General features: G+C 44.2%; 1 protein-coding gene across 1 annotated transcript in view; it reads right to left on the bottom strand.

Annotated features, from left to right (window-relative positions):
* cacna1aa (calcium channel, voltage-dependent, P/Q type, alpha 1A subunit, a) overlaps positions 1-21,280 on the bottom strand; it is a gene marked incomplete at its 5' end in the record, with an annotated part of 124,316 nt that overhangs the window by 44,374 nt on the left and 58,662 nt on the right. The window contains 11 exons of the mRNA XM_080775022.1: positions 5,938-6,044; positions 7,302-7,361; positions 8,021-8,150; positions 8,566-8,701; positions 8,999-9,333; positions 10,652-10,852; positions 11,752-12,000; positions 12,333-12,574; positions 12,880-13,054; positions 15,138-15,188; positions 18,987-19,093. Coding sequence (XP_080631148.1) covers positions 5,938-6,044; positions 7,302-7,361; positions 8,021-8,150; positions 8,566-8,701; positions 8,999-9,333; positions 10,652-10,852; positions 11,752-12,000; positions 12,333-12,574; positions 12,880-13,054; positions 15,138-15,188; positions 18,987-19,093 — 1,793 coding nt within the window. The remainder of the gene's footprint in view (positions 1-5,937; positions 6,045-7,301; positions 7,362-8,020; positions 8,151-8,565; positions 8,702-8,998; positions 9,334-10,651; positions 10,853-11,751; positions 12,001-12,332; positions 12,575-12,879; positions 13,055-15,137; positions 15,189-18,986; positions 19,094-21,280) is intronic.

The raw sequence follows: 21,280 nt of genomic DNA, 5'->3' as shown, positions 1-21,280 counted from the left end.
GAATAAATAGTGAGCACTATTTTATATTCTCAACAAGCCCTAACTATTCACATTATTTGCTATACCCCCACCCCCCTTCTTCTTATTATTCTTTTGTAATTAGCTACTAAACTAAGCTAAATACTGTGGCTACATTGGTTTTAATAAGGAATGCAAGTCAGGTGTCCTTAAGAATAGTACACCTGTTTGGACATAAAGCCCAGTACTGTTTCAGAAATAGCCCACTAGACACCACTGATCCTCAGACCAGACTAATTGGGTGATACACATCTCTTGCTTGGCCTATCTGGAGTGCTGTTTGAGTTCTGCCCATGGAGGCCCTATCTGGATGCGTTTGGGTCTCTTCTAAACTGCTTTGTCGTTTTGATTCGATCTTCCAGTTGGCCAGCAGTGACTTTAACCCCTACAATAGTTAAATGACAATTTACACATGATTGGTTGAAGGATCTACGGTATGGATCTGTCTTCCTGCTGCATAATGTAACATATTATATGGGCTGTGTTCCAAATTGCTCACTTGATCACCACACACAAGCACGCACGCACGCACACACGCGCACACACACACACACACACACACACACACACACACACACACACACACACACACACACACACACACACACACACACACACACACACACACACACACACACACACACACACACACACACACACACACACACACACACACACACACACACACACACACGGGATGTGACCAGCCAGCCAGGCTGGTCACATCCTTGTGGTTAGAGTGTCTGCCCTGAGATTGGGAGGTCAGGGTCCAATCCCTGACTGAGTCATGCCAAACACTAAAACAATTGTACTCAATGCCTCTCTGCTTGGCACTCAGCATGAAGGGTTGGATTGGGGGTCAATGCCTGCGACACACCAGCGTCATGTCCAAGGGGTGTACTTGTACAATGTACATGCATGTCTGGGGGATGTCCTGAGCTCCCCTCACACTACAGAAACAAGAGATAGGCTTCTATGGGCCTATCTGTTGTATGTGTCATTCAGTACCATGGACAGCGCTGTTTGTTGTGTGTAGGCCTGTAGGGGGTGCTGTCAAGTCGGCCACTTGGAAAAGTTCTCAAATAGAGTTGAAAGCCACAAACAACTGTTTTCTACTAACCACCCACTCCCGTTTTAGAAAAAGAACAATTACTAAGTTTGTGTTATTTATAGGCTCTTGCACCGTTAAATCAATTAACTGTATTTCAAGCTGGTCAGTCACTTCATCGTCGTCATCATAGTGTCAAGCCTGAGCGGGATAAAACTCAATTTCTAACCAACGCAAGCCAGTTTTATGATATGCTTATGCATGTAGTCGGCCTACTTTCACCGTTTCACATTATTAGCTGTGCGTTATTGTTTGTGGTCATAGCATAGAATTGCTGTTATGAACATAACGCCGTCTTCCACGGTTGTTAAATGAGTATAATAGTTTCTCAAATAGCCTTCCCCGTCCTGTGCCTTGAGAATAATACAGTCCGCCTACTGTATGTATCCATTTAATCCAGCCGTGGTTCCAAAACAAAATCCAATAATCCACATTACCTAGAATACACCTTAAAATATAGGGAACAAATCAAGCCCCCAGAATCGAGGGGAAGAATTGAAGCCAAATCGACATTCTGGCCCATCATAGGTACTGCAGCTAACGACACTAACGAGTGATCCAACACAATACAACCTGAGCTGAGCTCCTACTCCACAGCAGCGGTGCTTGTTCATGACTCGAGCCCCGGCACGTTCATGAACACAATGCTATGACGTAAATAGGACCCAAATAGGCTGCGCCCATCACTTTTCCAACCCGGAAGATGGGGTGAAAAGGATTTCCGGTGCCCTCTCTATTATTTTTAACTCTATGGAACAAATGTACGACCCAATGTATTAACCCATAGATTTTAACTGTAGGGGAAGTGAACAAGTGAGCGATTTGGAACACAGCCACAGTTTGATTTTATTGTTGCACAAGTAGTAACTAAAACGTTCATTCTTAAAATTTCAATTAGCTTGACCTTTTGTGTTTAGTGTGCTAATCACTACAGCGGCTTTGGCATTTTGTCTGTGATCCCCCATTGTTTTTTACTGTTTCTACACAGTGAAATCCTCTATCTTCATTTAACACTGAGATGAATACTTTATACTCTCGGCGTTACAAATGGTTAAATTATCATGGTGGATTTGACTACTTGGACTACAAACGCAGGCCTTGGACTACAAACGCAGGCCTGACAAAGAAAGAGAAACATACAGACACATGTATAAAGACAGTTCACCCACCATACATTGTATGTCAAATGTCAACAAAGTAATTGGACGACAATGAGTTAGTGGTGCAAGCACACCCACATATATATACGCATTACATATATAAATTGGAACATAAGCACATACATAACAGACATACGTGACACAGGTTAGAGCGCAGAGTTTATGACATACACAATAGGGAAAGGGGCTGGAACCAGAGCCAGAGGGGACCACCGCTAGAACCCTGGAGGACCTGCTACACGACGGAGGAGTAGACATGTGTTGGCTTGACGCTGGGCTGGAGTCAGACATCTTCAGCCCCGCAATGGAATTTGGGAAGGTATATTTGTCTTTTCCAAACTCTTCGTGTGAGCATTCGTCATTCAAAGTAATGCCTTGCTCTGAGCCTTCTTATGCATATATTGCTGTAACATGTTATGCTAGCACATACACTAATGGAGCACATTGCTTCCAGCGAAGAGATGCTAGCAAGGCTAACAATCTTTCTCTTTCTATCATCCGAATGGCTTATTTAGGGGGAAGAAGATGTCTTGTCCCAGTGGTTGGGGGAAGGGGATATGGGGCGGTGTAATTTCTACTTTGAGCATCCAAGAAACTCTAACATACTCCCTCCCAACAGTCATGTTCCTCACATGCATGACCACTGACTAGAAAGACCTGGAAGCCTTCGAGTTCATAATACCCTTCCAATGGAAGGGTATTATGAACATCTAATGAGACCCGCATCCACATATTTTGGGTGTCAGTGGTCAAAAGTGTGAGGAGGAAGCAGTGAAGGAGATGTTGAAGAAGATAATAAATTCCGTGTTTCATGAAAGGGAGTGGGGGGTGGGGGTGGAGGGGTGTTAGGGAGGGGAGGGGAGGGGGGGCGGGTGTTATGCAGACACAGCCATGGCTTCTTCTCCTAACACCTCTGTGTAGAAGATCAATCCTTTTATGCTGTACTACAGTTTTCCCATTAGGGAAAGCAAGAGGTTTAAGCAGAGGGCACTTAGGGACGAAGTGAGCAAGACCAAGGCTGAAGGGGTCAAGACGATAAGGGAACAATGAAGGGTCCGTGTTATAGGAAAGCATGCTGGGATATATGCAAATTGAGGGGATTTGCTTTGGTTTGCGCTTGTCAAACTCCTTATCTGCTTATGACGCAAAGTCATACATCTAGGGTTATGGTTGAACCAACCACAGTTTGTCATGATGCATAATGCAGAATGCACTAAATTATTCATGGTAGAGCCATTCCCATTCTCATAGGCATGGATATGGAGATCTGACGTCTGTGCATGGGTGCACACCATCCTCGACATGTGCACAGTCCATCTGAGCTGGAGTCCTTTCCAACTCTGTGGATTCAGCCAGGGAAATTCTACTAAAAACTGAATTTAATTCAAGCGATTCTTACATCTGTCTGAATTGACACCATTTCAAGTGGGATCCTTGAACTAATTTGCCTTTAAAGAACACACTACTGGAAGTAATTTACACTGTTCAAAAATAATACTGTATTTCTGCAGTGATTTACACTTTGTGAAGGGAACTAGGGGTTAATCAAATTAATAAATGTAATTTCATAGTTTTTAGTCAACTATAATGTAATTGCATCAATGCATTGATATTATATAGATGTTTAATGTGAAAAAATGCAGTTATCGATTATTTGATTAATCAAAAAAGTAATCAATAGAATAACGTCTAAGAAGATAATCAATAGTTGCAATCCAAAAAAAGGATTGAATGTTCATTTCAGGTAGACTAGACAGACTGTCCATATAAAGGCAGGGAACAGGGCTACTACAATGTATGCCAATATAATCTATTTATGCAACATCCTGCACGTTATGATAGCTTCCCAAACATAAAATACTATTACATAATTCATAGAATGTTCTATAGATTATGATACACTAACTCCTTGCCCCTAAGACTATCAAACTAAATGATGGCTATTAGCAAGAGTAGATATAATTTGTACTGTGAGAGAGTGAATTGATTCCAAACTGATTGCTCTGTATGCCAGTTAATAGGGTTAGGACACATCTTAATGTGTTGGGTATTTAAGCCAGTTTCACTTTGTATATTAAATAACTCTCAGTCTATCACACTTCTTCTTCAAATAGAAGAAGCATTGATCTGTAGAAGCATGGACTGTTAATACGGGTAAGATCCTATATTGTTGCCAATAGCGATAACATAGCTTGTTAAGTCAGTGCTACCACGTGAAGAGAACTTCACTTCATGAACGTATAAGCTGGCCACACAAAAGAGGATGATGCACACACACGTACATACGTACACTGATCCCATATTCATGAGCAGTGGTCAAAGTGACTGCAGTGGTTTAAACTAATTCAACGTTATATCTGCTTAGCATCCTTTAAATGCATTCACACCTACCCAACACTTGGCTTCTTCCATCCGTTGACTTATTGACTAAGTTCTGTTGATGCTCATTTTACAGCAATTCCCCCACCCCAACCTCACCCGCTATCTAAAGCACTGCTTCACAAACTTGAACCCGCATTAGGCCATGGACCACCATAACTCGGAGTGTACACATGGAACGAACTTGACCCGTAAGTGGCCGTGCTGCCATCCGTACACTCGTGCAGTTACAGACCTGTGAAGGTCCATTTAGTTCCTAACCCCCCCCCCCCCCCCCCACCACCACCAAAATCCCCAGTTCATGCTTTCGTTCAGTACAGTCTTTATACTTTACCTCGCCATGACCCGCAGCCTACCTCTCACTAACCGATCCCCGGCATGGAGCATTGACACTTATCTTGAGCCCCTCGGTTGAGTTCTACTCCCAGGCGTGCAGAATAAGGAGGATTTAAAATACCTGCTCCGACGTGGAGGGATGGGAGGGATGAGGAGTTTTGGGGGAGTAAGGGGCATTGTGCCTCGACGCGGGGCAACACCTCCAGTCTAGAACAGCCTGGGCACTAAAGGGTTACAGGTGCGGAGGGTGGTCCTTCACTCCCCACGGGAGGAAGAGGGAGGAAGAGGATTGAGGAGAAAAGAGGAGGGGCAGGGGCGGTTTGTGCTCGTGGGTAAACATGGGGATGTGGTGGCACTAGGGGAGAGGTGAGCAACAGGAAGGGATGGAGGGGGGGGGGCAGCTGGGAAGGGTTTTGGAGGGCGCACACGACGCACATAAGGAAGTAATGTGGGGAAAAGAGGTTCAATAGAGGAGGAGATGGGGGGGCAGGAGGATAAGAGCAAGAACATTGAGATATGCCGAAATAGAGAGTAAAAGAGAGTGAGACAGACAGAGAGCTAACGAATAAGTGAGAGAGAGAAGGTTGTTAAAAGGAGAGAGAGAGCGAGAGAGAGAGAGGGTACAGTTGTAAGGAGTCTACAGCAAGAGAGGTTGTACTCCAAGGTGCCAGCGAGGCAACAGACAGACAGACAGACAGACAGACAGACAGACAGACAGACAGACAGACAGACAGACAGACAGACAGACAGACAGACAGACAGACAGACAGACAGACAGACAGACAGACAGACAGACAGAAAAGGACAGGAGAGGAAAGAAGTGGACGGGAGAGTAGACGACAATAGTGGACAGGAGAGGAGAGAGAAGCCACGAGTGGACAGGAAAGCACGTGAGAGGAGAGGACAGGATGGGGAGGGGGCAGGAGGAAGACTTACGTGAAGGCGAAGGCCACCAGAGCACCACTAACCACTATAAAGTCCAGGATATTCCACAAGTCCCGGAAATAGGAGCCCTGGTGCAAGACAAGCCCCAAGTCCACCATCTGTCAGAGAGACAGAGAGGGAGGGAGAGATAGAGGGAGAGTTGGAGAGAGAAAAAAGTAAAAAAGTAAATAAAAAAAGAACAAACAATAATCTGTCTTCATTCTTGTGCTCAAAGACTATTAATAGCTAACCTAAATGTCTGCATGTGATTTGGCTCCATGCACGGTATACAGTACAACAATAACAAATGTGTGTTTGGAAGTGAATGCCAACCTCACCATCATAATTGGACGCCTCTCAGCTAGTGAGCGTCCCGGGGGCCAAACCACGTTGACCATTTTTGATTGCACATGAAACATTTAGTGGGTCCATTTTTGCAATTCTTTTTTCAGTCAAATTAACAGCCCAGGATTTTGCTGTGCATGGAAAAATACATCATTTTCATGATGCATTTGCATTTCCTCATTACAGGTTTTGAAAGTGGCTGAGTGGAAGGGGTGAATAATACCATTTATGCCACCGTTGCCACGCCACGCCCCTAATATAGACGATCTACAAGCTGACCCCCGGCTTACCAAGTGTATGTGTCAAGTGTCGAAGTGTCCCTGAGCAAGACACCTAACCCGTAACAGTGTCCCTGAGCAAGACACCTAACCCGTAACAGTGTCCCTGAGCAAGACACCTAACCCGTAACAGTGCTGGGATTTCTGACGGATACATGACGGGATTTCTCCATATAAATAATGAATAATTTCAGAGCTTCAAAATGTCTTCTAAATCCACAGTCAACAAGGCCTGCAGTAGGCTATGCACTGAAAAAAATATTTCAATAAACTAGAAATACGAGGAAATGTGAGAGGGAGAAACAGTATCCAACTCAATCAACTTTAAGGAGTTTTCATGTAATGCACTGTAAGGAGAGACAGCGAGGTGGCTGTAAGCTAGGTGGCTGTACCGACAATTTGTCTGTACCGAGCAGAGTTCCGTATTTACCAAACTGTGCACCACACCTGCGATCGGTGTAGCTGGATTCCATTGATTATAGTGTGCGGACTCCGCTCCGCGAACGGAGTGGAGCAATTCCACGCCAATCCTGTCCCCTGTGTAGCCCGGCCGTCAGACTACGGTGATTAGTATTATTGCCATCGTCGTGTAACTTTCCCGACATTAAGCTGTGCAAGTGTTCAACAACACAGCCATGCAAATAACAGCTATGAGGTGACGGAAGCAACGGTTGCTAATGTATTTTGGATTGACATTGAACAATCAATGTCCCCCCCCTCAGGGACCAGAGCCCGCTCCCTTTCGTCCCGTACCTTTATCAGCATCTCAAAAGTGAACACTCCTGTGAAGACATAGTCGAAGTAGCGAAGCACCTGCAACGAGAAGACCAAAACATCATGTGAAAACGTGTGAAGAACAGTGATTCTGAAACCTTTTTGATTTCATGGACCCCCAGTTTGATATGCGTTAGGCCACAGGCTAATGATGTGATTTTTTATCTCTGGGACACCAACCGTCACAGTAAAATCCTCTTCTCATCTCATAATAACAGACCTGCAAGGGTTCATTTGGATGCTTGGTGGTCGCTGGGCCTGATGTTGAGAACCATTGATATAGAATACGTTTGTATTCTAGCATGATAAATAGTTGATAGAATAACATCATTACTGACTGGACCTTGAATGTTTCTGAGATACTGGATGATTAAATTGTCTCCATTAATGTTTATACTGAACAAGGTTTTGGAAGAAAACATGTTATTATGGAGGGGAAATCAGAAGACGCATTATACAGTAAGGTGCAAAATAAGCATAAAAATTGGATCACCCGTGTGAAGTGAGGTTCGCTCTTATCATCATACATCATATTACATCATCACATTCCGGCCAATCACTTTTGGCGTCCTCACTTTTTATCCTCAAGTCCAATCCACAAATTGCAACCCATAACAATTAAATTAAATTGGTCGCAACCAACTGTTTGGGAAACGGCGTGCCGTAGGAGCATACATGTGCAGTGCAGACGGACTCACATTGTTCCGAGGGGATTCGGGCCAGACGGGGTCCTCGGCAGCCAAGGCGATACTGCTCATAGCAATCACTATGAGGATGAGCCCCTCAAAGTAACCCCAGGTGCACACAAAGTGGCACCCCCGCCGGAACCTGAAAGCAGAAGAAAGAAGAATATGTACGGGACTGTTTTTCTCCCCCATATGAAAGTTGAGAATCATAGCTACACAATGAGATATTGCTTATTTGGATTGACTCAACAGTAAACCTTGTAGAATGGATTGCCAAAACAAAACAGACAACTAAGAAAAGCACATTTGAAAGTTTAAACACAGTGATTCATGCTCTCTTTTTTCTGATGGAGGGTGAATGTGGTGGTTCTTGACACGAAAAACGTGCAGTGTGCTAAGTTACACCTGCTTTTCATTGGTCGTATTTCATGCCAGCCAGAACACTGTGCTTTGCATTGGACATGGAAAGTTGTATTCTGTATGTGAATGAATAGATGTATTTGTATGTGTGTACGTGCATGCACGTGTGAGTACGTGTGCGCTGGTCCTATACTTACGGGTTGGTGGTGGACAGAATGAACATGGAGCTGAAGGGAGGCATGGGTCTTTTTCCATCTTCTCCTTTCTCATCATCATCGTCATCATTCTTGTCCTCCTTCTTTGGCAGGGGCTCTGTGTTGGCGTTCTTATTGACTGGATGTGGGGAAGTCAAAGTCAAGGCCATTTATTTACCAAGCACATTATTGACCAAAGTGCAGTACAATGAAGTCGATTAATATTAAAATAAGATGTATTAAGAACACAAACTTTAAGCTATGGAAAGGAGTGTAAAACAGCGTGGTTTGACATACGATTACACATACAAGAGAGAAGAGAAAACAAGAAATGTGAAGAGAAGAGAAGAGAAGAGAAGAGAAGAGAAGAGAAGAGAAGAGAAGAGAAGAGAAGAGAAGAGAAGAGAAGAGAAGATAAATTTGTTCCCTCCCTTACCCTGCAGTATAGCATTGGTGGATGGAAACACAGGCATGTCCAGTGCCGTGTAGTCTGGGTGAGGCAGACGTTGGTGCGTTATGTTCCCATAGACGTCCAGCCCCACCAAGCTGCCATGCGGTGTGCCGCTGTTAGCCAGGTGGAGTGCTGACCCGAAGCCGGGGGCCTGTCCCTGGCTGGTGACCATGATGGGATGGCCCTGGCCCGGAGGGGTGGACACCGACACCAGCTTGGTGTTCATGAGATTGTCCAGGTCTTCACTATACTGGCTGTCCTGCCGGGAGAGGGTCTTCTGGATGGGCCGAGTGGTGGAGAGGTTAGGGCCGCTGCCGTCCCTGAAAATTAGACATGTCATGGGGAGGAAGGGAACATCAATCAATTATTCGGTCAATCATTCGTTTTTACTGCAGGGATTACTGCAGGGATCACTGCAGGGATGCCCAACCATGAGCAAAACCCAATTTACAAGTGAGGCCCCGCTACAAATTACAATTAGGTACAGTAAGAATCGAATCCACCGTGGTGCATCCAGCTTTGTTGAGCGTCTACACATGTCACACGATGACAATTGGTGTCCCTCCGTGTTGGAGGGAAGGGAAGCCAGGCAGGGAGGGTGATAATTGTCACTGCATGTAATCCTACGGACTGGGGCGGCGCCTGTGAGCACTGAGCATTGGGCGGGAGGAGTAGAAGACTCTACGTCCTCCCAGTGGGGGCTCCTAGCTGGCAGGTGAGTCAGCAGTGACAACACAGCAAGTGTGTGGGGAGGAATCAATTGGCACAATGCCTACATTGGGGAGAAAAAGTGGTAAAAAGCTACTCATAAGAGAAAAATCATCCCCCCCTCCTCTCCTCTCTCTCTCTCTCTCATTAGCAGGCACAGTGCAGCACTAATACTATCTCTCTCTCTCTCTCTCTCTGCAAACAGCGCCCCTACTGGTGCTAATAGTCATATACTGGTGCTCATGGTCACATAGGTACATAGGTGAACACATAGGCGGACACGTAGGCGGGTGAACACCGACATTGCTGGTTGTAGGAGTGGTTGCACCACTCAAAAAAAATATATAATGCCTGCACAATCAAACACATTGAAGGAGAGGAGAGGAGAGGAGAGGAGAGGAGAGGAGAGGAGAGGAGAGGAGAGGAGAGGAGAGGAGAGGAGAGGAGAGGAGAGGAGAGGATGTGCAGGAAAGCAGTAAAGACGAGAGTCTGGCGGGCAGAAAGGAGACAGAGAAAATCATTAAAAGAGGAATGGAAGAGAGAAGAGATAGTGGGGTCATTTCATTAGATTTTTGGATAAGAGGATATGACAGGAAATAGAATGAATGCCCAGATGCATCGTTGCCCTTCCTCCCATCCATTATAGCGTCAGCATACAGTAGCTACTGTAGCTACACAGCAGAATCCTGAGTGTTGCTTTAACTCAAGAGTGTATAAAAAGCATACCGTACAGGTACATTTTTACCATACGAAAACTCAGTTCTGGAAAGTAAGTACATCTACTTAAGTACAATTTCTGTACTTTTACTTCTACTCCACTACATTTCAGAGGCAAATATTGTACTTTTACTCCACTACAATTATTTACTAGTTACTTGAAAACAGCAGATTTATAAGCTCACAATGCATCGCGATGCGACACATGGTTACCTTCGCCGATGCTGCCGCGTCCTCTTGCCCTCGCCGTCCGCCTGGTTGCTGTGGCGGCTACAGCGGGGCTTCCTCTCGACGGGCCCCTCGCCACCGGGGACGCCCTCCTGCTCCCCGGCCTCTCCTCCGCCTCCGTCCGTCCCTTTGCTCTTCTTCTGCTTTCCCGCTCCAGCCTCACCTCCTCCTCCTCCTCCCTCAGGGCTGTCACCGTCATGACGTTTCAGTTAGTTGACCAGTGAATTGACCCAAAAGATAATTGTGATTAGCGGTTAAAGGAGCATTCGGTCCGCCCCGGTAACAAGATGTGCACATGCGTGCACTACAGTGGGGGGACACGCAATAGGCCAACAGCACACACACCAAAGCCCGCCCCAGCTCGATCATGATTGACGAAAGGCCCCTCTTTATGCTGATTGGATGAAGGCTGGGCCACCTAGACAAAAATGAAACCTACGGTTTTTTGACCCCCAGGGGTTAACTGGGGACAGGGAGGAACTCCTTATATGGTCAGCACACTCTATAGTAGGGAGGATTATCACAACAAAACTAAAAAAGAAGTGATATTTGAATTATGTGAAATCACTGAATATACCTTTAAATTGTGTCAGTGGCATTGACCACTGGAACATATAAGTCAAAAGATCACACCCGTGTGAACTGACTGAGCGGTGCAACTATACTTACGTATATTGTGATAGTTACTGTACTGTACTGTACTCTGTACTGTAAGGTACAGTTTTATTGTTAGTTATACTTTTATTGTTAGAGTTGTGGTGCTCAGTGTGAGTTGTCACCCAGCGGAATTGCAGATGTTCATACCCCAAACGGACAGACATACGGCCTTTGCCGTGTCGATTCCCCCCATCGCTCTCCCTATTTCCTGTCAGACTACTTTCATCCTATCAATAAAGGCAGAAAAAAAACATATAAAAAATGTATAATGTACTATGGCCAAAATATACCATATTTAATCATTTTAAAATGTTGAACATCTTTCAACATGGATTATTGCGACTGTGACCCTTACGCAAAAACAACCATGATCATCTGAACTAATAACGATCAGCCGATGCAATGCAATAACATGTGCGAGTGCCTACCCGCCCTCCTCGTCCTCGCCACCCTTCCGGTGTGTCCCTCGGAGCTTGCGGTGCTCAGACTGCCCTCCCCCGCCGCGGCCTCCTCGGTGGTGCCTCCTCGGGGGCCTCTCCTCGCCGCCCGGCGGAGGGATGGGGACCGGCACGGCGTCCAGGCGCGTGTGAGAGACGTGGTGATGGTGGTGGTGGTGCTGCTCCGCCTTGCGGTTCCGCCGGCTCTCCGTGGACTCGCCGCGCTCCATGGGGGGCCTGCTGCTATGGCTGTCAGCCATTGCAAGTTTGAAGATAAATTGTCACACAAAAAAGATTTGCGATTCAGTTGTGTTTTTGGCATTGGACATTGGAGGAACGTATGAATAATAAAAATAAAAGTTTGGCACATATGACAAATAACTTAAATACAAAGAAATTACTGACACATTTATAATCATTTTATACTTTCCAAAGACATTTTAACCCATTTTCACCTGAGATCAGATTTTTCAAAAACAGCAGACCTACAAGCTCGTAGCGCGCCACTCGGTGGCTTATCTCAAATAATGTGCGATTAGGCGATTGTTATGAAATAATTGCGACAGGCCTACCTGCCGCCGCTGGGGCCACCTCCCCCGCCACCCCCGCCCACCTCGCCCCCTCCTCCTCGCTCGTGCAGCTGTGTGTGGCGGCGGAGCTCGTCTGCGGGGTGCTGCTGGCTGAGGTGGGGTCCCGACGGGGCCGCCGTGGTGCTCTTGTTGGTGTTGTTGTTGCGGTTCTCGTGGGGGTCCACCACCAGCGGGCGATCCAGGTGCGTCTTCATGTCCCGAGGGATTTGCTGCGAGAAGTTGACCTGCGAGGGCAGAGAGAGAGAGAGAGAGAGAGAGAGAAAGGAAGGAAGGAAGGAAGGAAGGAAGGAAGGAAGGAAGGAAGGAAGGAGCAGAAGAAGAGAAAGGAGGAAAATAAGGGTGGAAAGGAGGAGTGGGAAGATCCGGGGGTTGGTAAGAGATGGGAAATGATGGTCAGTGATAACATAACCTGTAAATATTCTGTCATCATGATCATGATCATCATCCCCATCACTTGTGTACACTGATAGCACAAGGCTACAGGGGGGTTTAGCACAAGGCTATAGGGGGGTTCTGCCTGGTCCTTTACATTGTTGTGCTCCACGCTCCCTGTCCTTTCCTTCCAGTGCTCTTCGGGGTCCAGCTCGTTGTAGAGCGCCTCCCGGCTCGATGCCAGCGTCTGCTTCCTCAGCTCCTTGGTGCGCTGCTCCCACACCGACTTACTGTTGTTGTTGTTGCCCTTGTTGTTCTTCTGCTGCTCCTTACTGCCAGGCCAACGGACGTGGGAGAGAGGGAGAGAGACAGAGAGACAGAGAGACAGAGAGAGAAACAGAGAGACAGAGAGAGAAACAGAGAGACATAGAGACAGAGAGAGAAACAGAGAGACATAGAGATAGAGAGAGAAACAGAGAGAGAGAGAGAGAAACAGAGAGACAGAGAGAGAAACAGAGAGACATAGAGACAGAGAGAGAAACAGAGAGACAGAGAGAGAAACAGAGAGACAGAGAGAGAAACAGAGAGACAGAGAGAGAAACAGAGAGACATAGAGACAGAGAGAGAAACAGAGAGAGAGAGAGAGAGAGAGAGACAGAGAAAGAAACAGGTTGAGTGTCAGAAAATCTGTTTTCGAAGGACGTATAACACCAACACACCGCAAAATCCTGTGTGCCAATTTCATTATGAGAGAGTAAAAAAATTGACTCTGAATTTTGCGGCGCGATGGGGTATTAGCGTTGAAACACTAGGACGAGACATCCAACACTCAGAGAATCACGAATGAGTGAATGCTGGGGGCCGATACACCAAGACACACAGACCACACAAACACATGTACAGGGTCACCTGGGCTGGGCCTGCGTTGTACAAGAGGCAGATCAACACAGCACGGGGGGGTTGATTGGCTAAAAAGCAACGTTTCCCAAAGTGAACGTAAGGGAGTAATGGCCCTGCAAACTTTGGGAACGCCCACACGCAAAGTGTGAACACAAAGATGAGGGAAGCTCAGGATTTTCATCTACAGAAGGTCAAATCCAAAACCAAAAAATGGAGGAAAAGGGGGGGGGGAAAGAATAAACCCTATTAAGGTACTTACTACAGAAGAAGACCCCAAATGGCGACCCAGAATCTCTGCTAAAGTAGCGTAAAATGGAGGAGCCACAGAGATCACAACAGTCTGTTAATGAACTACTGTGACCGAGCATACAGTAAGGTTTTTGTTGTATCTCTGCAGTCCAAAAAAAAAGAATCCAATAATCCAATGGCAGACTGCCATCATGTCGTCAATGCCCTCCCTACACCCCACCCAAACGCAACATCCACCCCCCACCCCTTGCTCTGTCCAAAAGTTCTACAGAAGTAAGAAGAGCCAAAATGGTTTCCAGAGTAATCCACTTTCGCTAAGTGTCTCTCCCAGGGCCAAGTCAGCCACGCTATAAAGAGACAGCGAGGAAACAAGCAACAAAAAAGTACACTCAAAAACATCAAGCCAATGCCAAAGTTAGTGCACAGTAAAATCCACAGTGTTAAAGAGACAGCTTTGCTGATTTTCAACCTAAATCCTGTTGTTCTGACGTGAGGAGATCAATAATAGTGTGGTAAAAAAAAGGGGTGTAGCTTGTTGCGACAAGTTGTGAGCATGGCGGTCGGCTATTTTCGGAGAAAGCTTTCCCCACAATAACGGATAACATAATAGACACTAGAACAGTGTGTAGCGCTACGTGTAGCGTGGAAGGCTTGCGCTGCAGGGAGAACGCCATTGAGAACACACAGCGTGTGGGACATTTTGTAACTTGTGTTCCAGGCAACTGGATTCCTCAAGTGGGGGTTGGTTATAATGATGGGATTGTGTGCCACACAACTCAGGATATTTCTCTATTTCAATGATCAGTCTGTCTTTTGTGCCTTGACAACAACAAGGTTGGGATATCTGCTATGGGAGCATAAGAGTTTGCTACCCGGATGCATAAAAATAAAATAGAAAACGCCGCCAGTGGGAGGATTGTACATAGACAATAATGGGGTTGGCTGTTTTGATATGCGGCATTCGCAGCCAGGGTATTTCTTTTTGTGTTTTTTTCATCTTCACACTATTGATTTGGGTTGAAATTCAGCAACTGTAACACTCAGAGGAGTTTACAGTGTAATGAAAGCACCTAAGAAAGCCAATAACAGAGTTAAAAAAGGAAGGCGAGGATCGCAGTGATGGGGGGGGGGGGCGAGGTAAAGGAAGCCAGTCTCAAGGAGAGGAGGGCGAGAGGATGGGAGTCAAAATCAAGAGGGAGCGAGGGAGAGAGACAGAGAGAGAGAGTAGGACGTCATAAATGAAGAAACAAATAAGTAAATAAATACCAGTCCAGAAAGGGGTCGGAAGTGTTGTGATTCTCACTGTGTACTTTGTTGCTGAGGAGGGAAACAGGCGGCGCGTGAGATGCCACAGAGACAACACAAGGACGCGTTCCAGTCCAAGATGACATCCATCCATCACTGTGACAAACTCTCACTGTGTCACCCTTCAGCCCGTTCCACTAACACGCTTTCACTTTCACAAACACGACTTATTGGCAACGGAGGAATAATGTTGAAGGACCCTCTGTGTCAATACATTTCACTTTTGTCAGGCGAAAAGAACGGTGCAAAGTATTAGCATTAAGACACCTGCAACGAACCAAACGTGTATGAAAATCATACACGTTGCGGAATATAATAAATATACATATGTACAATTATTTGACAATGTTGAATCATGAATATAAGGCAATTCCCACCATGAAATGGATAAAGCATTTTAGAATGGATTCTTCTTCACATGTATACGCACGCACGCAACACACACACACACACACACACACACACACACACACACACACACACACACACACACACACACACACACACGCACACACACACGCACACCTCTACTCATCTCTCATTTAATACTGCACTGTGCTGCAGATTTTGCACTGTCCTGCCTTTTTGCAATCCTTTTTGCAATCTCCTGTATTTCTTGCATCACTCTCCACCCTGCATGTTTATGGATGCTTGGTTCTCATTCTTTCCATTCCAGATCCCTCGAGTCTAGACAATATTTCCTGTTCAATTGTTGGGTTTCTAGTGTTCCTATCCATTTTGTACTTTCCACTTTCCAATGAAATCTGAACATTTCTGGCCATGTTTCTACAACATCAACTGCAATACCTAAACATGCACGCTACATTCATCCAGGCTAAACATGCATGCTACATTCATCCAACGCCATCTGAGCCGGAAATACCAGATAAAAGGACTGTCAGCTCATAGACACATTAAAAACTGGAAATATACAAAAATTGTGGCACTCCATCTTCAAAGAAAGATGTACAGTATAAACAAAGATATTGTGTGAAAACTGTCATGTTTATGCTTGATGTTTGTCCTCCTGGGGGACTAGTTCCAGCAGTAGCAAACACTTGGTCTCGATGAAAACAAAGGAATGCAACCCCCAATGCATGATATGATAATGTCCTGTAGTAGGCCTACTATCTATCTCTGAATGATAGCCATGCAAATGGTGTTTTCTCTACAAGATTCACTCAATCTAATTGACCAATACATCATATAAATGCACACTTTAACCATCATAATTTTGACTATGATTCCCTGCTTTCATATGACATGAAGAAAAAAAATCCACAATGACAGTCCTTCTATAGTTCTAATAAAAGTAGTCACATATTTTTGCCTTTGAATAATAAGGCAACATACTAGACTAGAGTGACATACATTTCTCACATGGCATACAGTAAGTGTATAAAAATGATTGGAATCGGATCGGGAGCAAAAAAACCTGATCGGGACATTCCTAGTGAAAACCTCAACACATACTGTACGGCACCAGAGATTCCATCATTCAGATCAGATTATGTGCTCTAATAAAACAAAGCAATTTACTACTTGTAAAAACAAAATATATACAGTATAATATATAACCATTCAACACAACGCACGCACGTACAGTCCGAAGGGAACATCAAGCTAAACAAAGGTGTAAGGGCACGCACAGTGCACACAATCAATTCATTCTCTCTCACACACACACACACACACACACACACACACACACACACACACACACACACACACACACACACACACACACACACACACACACACAGGTGATCACAATGTAAGAGTGGTTAATGAAATGTGATTGTTGAGACTGTTGTGCACATTCTGATACTGATATCACTTGACTGTGCATTTTTTGTTTTGTCAAAACATGACCGTGGCCTGGCTCTGTGTGTGCGTGCGTGCGTGCACGCGTGCGGTTTGAGTGCATGAGAGAGTACAGAGGGCAGAGGCTATTGTAAATATCAAAGAAATAAAGGTTCAAAGTGTGTGTGTGTGTGTGTGTGTGTGTGTGTGTGTGTGTGTGTGTGTGAGAGAAATATATCAAAGACTGTAGCTCCCCTGACTGAAAAAGGGCTGGACCAGATCAAACGGTGCTGTGTGTGTGTGTGTGTGTGTGTGTGTGTGTGTGTCCGCCCAACTAGGAGTGAGAGAATACTTGACCTATAAATGAGGTGTATGATGTGTGTTCACTTTTGTATATCAACACCTGCAACTCAAGTCCCAGTAGTTTTCTTAAAACAACAGAATCCCCTTCAGTACTTTATGATGGGATGATCTACAGAATGTAACATACATATCTGTTAATCTTTCCTTTAAATTATATCATTGTGTCATATACTGTATTTATATGACACGTACAGTATATAAAAAAATATGTTGATTATAGTACTTTACACTTTATCAATTTGTCAAAGACTGCGGTTCTAATTACAACAACATCCAGAGTGTTAATTCAACATTGAGGACTCTTGTATGGGCGTGCTAAACCGGCACTCAATCGATAACTGCTACAGTAAATCCTCAGCCTGTTGACACAAAGTTACTGTGCAGGCACTAAGGAAATATCCCATTAGCGCACTGACATTCACATGTTCTGTATGTTGCTCCAACAGATAGGATGCTCGCCACCTGGCACAATGCCGTGGAGGTCAAGAAGGTTTTGGCCAGGCAACCTCACCCCCCCCCAAAAAAACAAACAAACAGAGATAATCACGTTTGCTGACATACAAACAATGAGCAACATTATACTTTAGGCCTGTAATCTGTTCAAGTACAGCGCTTTTAGTCAACAAGGACTGGACAGGTTTACCAAGTAGTCAAGGACTATTTCTCTGGAAATTAAATGGGGAGGTACTTGGAGGGGTTGTGGAGAAGTATTTGTTGAGAAAATACAGTTGCTATAGTCACATCCCTATATAATCTCCACAGACCTGTTATCCCCACAACCTGTTTCCACGAGATAGCTTTCCACCTCTGCATGCTGTATAAGCAGCACACTTGCAATTTTGCAAAACGAGGTTCTCTTTTATAAAAGGCTTACTGAACGGACACATACTGTACTGTACACATTACATAAATGATTACAAATCACATACTGCCAGGTCCTGTTTGGCTCGTCGATGGACATCATTGAACTGTTTCTTAAAAGAGGGAGCGGATATGTACATGCACACTGATGGAGAGTCCAGCCGACTGCTTACAGTATGAAACATGAAACCATGAACTAACGTTCTCATGGAGAGGTCACTTTAATGTGCTTAAAAGCATATCTGTGTGTCTGTCAACAAACACCAAAACAAGTAAACATTTGCAACTGTAGGCCTACACAGTAAAATCCTCAATGTTCATTTATCCATTTATAACTCTGAGAGTACATTTGTACATTGTGTGTAAAAGCGCAATGACAGTGTTGATTTTGACAGCAATTTTTTATTTAGTTTTAGTCTGTCTTTTGAATAAAATGCCATTTAGTTTCAGTCATATTTTAGTCATCTGGAATGTTTTAGTGTGACTCTAGTATCTACAAATCTACACATTTTTGTTTATTTTTGACAGGCCTTGATCTGCTATTTTCAGAGCGCATAACCCGAGGGCAAACAAACAGAAACGGGATCTCTCCACTAGTTCCTCCCTGACATTTTAGTCTCGTTTATATTTGTTGATGAAATTTGTCAATATATTTAGTCTTAGTCAGCCGTAGCTTAGTTTTAATTTAGCTTTTCGTCAGAAAGGTAGTCGACAAGCTTTTTTCGTCCTAGTTTAAAGTCGACAAACTCAACACTGAAGACGAATGACAGGGGTGAAACTCACGCTGCGATGGACAGGTTGGCAGCGGAGAGAGGGCTGACTTCAGCCACCTCTTTGGCCTTCTGCAGGGCTGCCTTCTTCTTCTCTGCCTGCTCTTCCTCCTGCTCATCCTTGGGGAAGATATTATTATTATTAATATGTTATTAGTTATTCATAAACAAAACAAAACAAAACAAACAAAACAAAACAAAAAAAGCAACACAGACACGTAAAATAATGTATTCAAGAAAAAATACACATAAGAATAGAAAGTAAAAGGAACACAGGAGTACATTAAAAAAACAATGTTACATTAAAGCAGGTCTATAGAAAGTAGATTTTAAAGGGACACTATCATGATTTTCAACATTATCTCTATTTGTTGTTGGAATCTGTCTTGATAGATAAATGTTGCATTAGCAGCCATACAACTGAGCAGTCTTCCGTTGCATGTCTGAAACGCTGCCGAAGTTGTGAAAGGTTTACCCCCAGTGATGTCACTGGGGGTAAAATATGCGGGTGTGAAAACTCACAGGTTCCAGGTTTTTAGCTGCTACCTTCAGTGGCCGTGACATATTGTCCTTGTTTGCTATGTTATGGCAAAATAAAATATAGTGATCTTGACTGTGGAAAATTATGTGTCAGGTTGATGTAATGGCGGCCATAGACCACATGGGTGCCATATTGGTGCTAGACCCCGCGGGATGCATTATTCTCTGTCAATATCGGTTGTACATTAACTATTGTAGTTTCAGTAGATTATGGAACAGCATGATAGTGTCCCTTTAAGAAGTGAGCTACTGATTTGGCTAGAAAGGAGAGAGAGGGGGAGGAAGACGAGGACATGTGCTCAACAGTGATTGCCTACTTTTGGATCAGCTCTGTTTCTTGAAGTGAATTTCCCCTATCATTTACTCCATAGATGTTTCAGAAACTCCTTATACAATGAGTTTTAAGCCTGGAACTAATTCAACCAACTATACGAGATGAGTCTGACAATAAAATATTTCATACTAATTATTAGAACATGGAGGGGGGGGGGGAGCAAGGTACAGTACAAGTACGTAATTATTTTAAGAGTAAAGGAACTACTCATCTCATAAACCATTTCACATGCCTTTCTAACACTAATGATAATTTAGCTTTCTTCTTGAATATTTAATTATTAGCCTATAGTGTTTATATTGTTAATACTAGTGTTAACATATGTTATCATATAACCATCCCTCCGGGCTATGTGATCTAGTGGTAGCAGTAAGTGGTGAGCTGTGACATTAACAGGTGCTTTCCAGGGTAACAGCAAGCTCCTCCAATCAGTTTAAGACTGTGGTAATGTAGTACTTATCCAGGATAATCGCAAAGAAAACATGCGTTTCCTGAAACTAGGTTGATCTTATACAAACGTGTTGCCTCTACAGGAGCATATACAGTACCATCATATAACAATCTCATAGCTCGTGGTATATGTACCTTGGATGGTTACAACATTATGGCTAATAATCAAAATCCTCTATGCAGAATATGAATGGGCTTTTCACTTCTGGAAACTCACTGTTGAGCTCTATTGCAAATAATGACAGAGACAGAGAGTGAGAGCGACAGTAGAGACAGAGTGACAGAGAGGGGGGAGAAAAAAAGCTTGACTAGGCAAGCCTAGTTAAGCCGTCCCCAGATACATGCCATTGGGGATATGTGAATTATGATTAATGTACACAACTATGTGTGTACCATTATGTCTAACACAGTGCTACTATCTGCATGCACTTCATGAGTTTACACCATTGACAACTTTGAGTAGCCTAGGCTATGCCAATAAACAGGAAGGAACACTGCCCATGGTTTAACATAATGGCTTGTATTGAGCTGTTTCCCTGTGACCGTTGGGCCTGGCCTGACAGATATCGCTAACTGGCTAGATAATGTACATGTAAACAGGAGCACATAGTGTCATAGGTGCAAAGTAATGCAGGTTTTAAGGGGGGAGCCGCAGTTAGTGTACATTTACAAAAGTAGACACTTGCAAGAAGCACTATTGTGCATATAGAGCACAAAATACCAGCAATTATGTTAGCTTGTTAAGGTTAGCCCCAGCCGACAGTACGTTATGTTAGGTAACGGTAGCTAACGTTACTTAGCTGTAGCTAACATTGACAAAGTTAGACACTTGCTAGAAGCACTATGTATAGTTATAGCTAGAGCTAGAGCGCAACATACCAGAGTGTTCATGAACGTGACGCAGGGAAAAAAAGAAATACCAATACATTTGCCAGTTATTAAGCTCCTAAATATGTATTTAGAGAGAACGATTCAAATAGCAG

This window comes from Protomyctophum bolini (genome assembly GCF_963924005.1).
Source record: "Protomyctophum bolini genome assembly, chromosome: 11".
NCBI classification, from domain to species: Eukaryota; Metazoa; Chordata; class Actinopteri; order Myctophiformes; family Myctophidae; genus Protomyctophum; species Protomyctophum bolini.
The sequence above is the reverse complement of the archived record's forward strand: the minus strand, read 5'-3'. Positions and strand labels throughout refer to the sequence as shown.